The 2,927-nt window shown below is 40.0% G+C and overlaps 1 protein-coding gene across 1 annotated transcript in view; it reads right to left on the bottom strand.

Annotated features, from left to right (window-relative positions):
• Positions 1-2,927, bottom strand: part of cdh13 (cadherin 13, H-cadherin (heart)) — a 413,855-nt gene that overhangs the window by 246,426 nt on the left and 164,502 nt on the right. The window contains exon 4 of the mRNA XM_037683165.1: positions 325-438. Within this exon, the coding sequence (XP_037539093.1) occupies positions 325-438 (114 nt within the window). The remainder of the gene's footprint in view (positions 1-324; positions 439-2,927) is intronic.

Below are 2,927 nucleotides of genomic sequence, written 5' to 3'. Positions count from 1 at the left end.
ATCCATCCATCCATCCATCCATCCATCCATCCATCCATCCATCCATCCATCCATCTATACATACATATATACATACATCTGGAAATATATATATAAATTATTTATGACAACGATATATATATTATTAAATGTACCTTTACATTTCACTTTTCCAAATATCTGGAATTATTTCCTCAATCATATTTGATTGCAAAACGCAAAACTCTTTCCATCTTGTTTTTTTCTAAAAACGTATAACATTCATTGAACCTTTATTTATGCAGGTTAGCCGCATTGAGCCGGTATTGAGAAATCAAGTTTCTACAAAGAATGCAAGATTCTTACCTTTCCTATGATCCTGGGGAAAGGAGCTCTCTGGTTCTCAGTTACAATCATTGGAGGGACCAGTATGGATCGCTTTGATCTGTTTGGTAGCTTTCGGCCAAGACCCAGAACATCCTACACAACACAACAGAGAGGAGACAAGTTTTTTTGAATGGCTTTCATGTATTTTGTGGATTTTATGTTTAGCTAAGACGTGTATTATTTCACTGTACATTATCACCCTTTTTTTTTCTTCTTCTTCTTCTTCTTTCGGCTGCTACCTTCTTCAGGGTCCGCCACAGTGAACTAACTAGCTTATTCATTTACACTTAATTAAAAATAATGTAATTATTTGAAGGTAATCATTGTTAAAATAACTGAGAAAAAATCTTAACTGAAGCCATTCTTGAAGGAATCATCTATCAATTGCGAAATAAAGAAAGAAGCTAAAGATTATTTCTGGCAAGCATATGGGTTACGCGTTTAAAGAGAAAAAATATTCTAAAAGCAAACATGTAATAAGCTCCCCTGCAGCTTGCCTTGGAATTAAATTTATATTCTTTAATTCAGTATTCAGCCCATATGATAAATAAAGACAGAAGAGAGAGGTAGAAAAGCAAAGCAAAAACAAAACTATGGGTAAAAATAAAGAAATGAAAGATGACAAGGTTTTGGTAAAGCAATTGCATCACTCCAGCAGATGGAGTTATTCTGAAACGTTTTTTTGATCTTGGAAACACAATGGCATAATCTGATTTAATTTTCCAGCCTCCTGCTGTTGTAAACTAAGAAAATTTGTTTTACCATTTAAAATTCTGACAAAAGTTCCCTTCTCTACATCTTAAAATTGCTGATACATTTAAAGCTTTTTTTTTCTTGAATATTGATGTATATAAAGCCTGTCACTGGCGCCATGCAGAAGGGGTTGAGTGCTGGCTGCTATCATCAGGGTGATGACCTACAGAGTGTTGACTTCCTGCACACCTGGACACAAGCCAGAGATCACAAACTCACACTCAAATGCTCCCTTATAACAAAACCAATTTGTGTTGTAGGTAAATGTGACTCAGCTCATGGGAATTTGGTCTTTTCAGTATATGGCACTTTTCAAGGAACATAATTTTTTGGGGTAAAGTCTTTCTAACACACGCATGTGGGCACATGCGCACGCACACATACATTTGTCTTTCTATCTTTACGAGGACTTTGCATTGACTTACATTCATTTTTCATTAATTTATACAACCTAACAATGACCCTTACCCTGAACCTAACCCATCCTTAATTCACACCTTAGTCTTAAACCTAACCCCTAACCCACCAATGACACTTAAACCTTATGGGGACCAGCACCTGACTCACCTCACCACCAGAAGAGAAGTTTCTCAGCCTGACCTCAGCCAAAGTGAGGAGTACTTTCAGGAGGATTAATCCTCACAAAGAAATTGACCCAGACAACATCCTGGGAAAGGTGCTGAAAGACTGTGCCAATAAGCTCTGTAAGGTGCTGGCTGACATATTTAACTCCTCCCTCACCATGGCAACAGTTCCCACCTGCCTGAAGATAGTCACCATCATCCCAGTACCAAAGAGCTCCACAGTGACTGGTCTGAATGATTATCGGCCAGTAACCCTCACCGCCATAGTCGCTAAATGCTTCAAAAGACTGGTCATGACCCACATCAAAACAATCATCACCATCAGTGAGGATCCTAACCAGTATGCATACCATGAAAATCAAGGGCGTCAGAAGCATCCGTAATGTGGGGGGGGGGACACAATGATGTGTGTAGGTGTGTGTGTGCGCACATTAAAAAGGTGTTCACTAGTGTACAAAAAAGCAACATTTCACCTAGATTTCCTTTAATTCCACACATGTAAAGCATGTTTCTCACCAAGTTTGTGTAAATTAATTGGTAACCAGGAAAACCTAGAGTGGAGTTTTAGTAGCTTGAGTATTCTCCTATTAATCAAGTGGAATGGATTTGTTCACAAAGAAAGAGACACTGCGTGGCCTGAACTAATATTTTATAGTAAAAGTTGGGGGGGTCCAAATGAACGTTTTTTTAATGTGGGGCGGACTTGTCCCCTTCACATATAATGGTTGAAACGCCTATGTTGAGAATCGATCAACAGAAGACGCCATCTCCTCTGTGGTCCACACAGCTCTCACCCACCTGGAGAAGAAGGACTCCTATGTCCATATGCTCATTGTGGACTTCACGTCCGCCTTCAATACCATGATCCCCCAGACCATGATGGACAAAGTACTCACACTAGGACTAAGTCCCTCCATTTGCAATTGGGTCCTAGACTTCGTAACCAACAGACCGCAGACTGTGAAGATCCAAAACTTCACCTCCTCCACCATAACCCTCAGCACTGGCTCCCCTCAGGGCTTTGTGCTGAGCCCTCTCCTGTTCACTCTGCTCATGTATGACTGTGCATCTACCCATACAGGCTGTCATATTGTAGTTTGCAGATGATACCATGGTGTTGGATGCATCACAAGTAATGATGAGTCCAGCTACAGGCAGGAGGTGGAACATCTGGAGAGCTGGTGCAGGAAGAACAACCTTCACATCAATGTGAAGAAGATGAAGGAGATAATTGTGGACTTCAGA

This window comes from Nematolebias whitei, chromosome 10 (genome assembly GCF_014905685.2).
Source record: "Nematolebias whitei isolate Nwh7 chromosome 10, NemWhi1, whole genome shotgun sequence".
NCBI classification, from domain to species: domain Eukaryota; kingdom Metazoa; phylum Chordata; class Actinopteri; order Cyprinodontiformes; family Rivulidae; genus Nematolebias; species Nematolebias whitei.
Note: the sequence above shows the minus strand (reverse complement) of the source record. Positions and strands in the feature narration are given on the sequence as shown.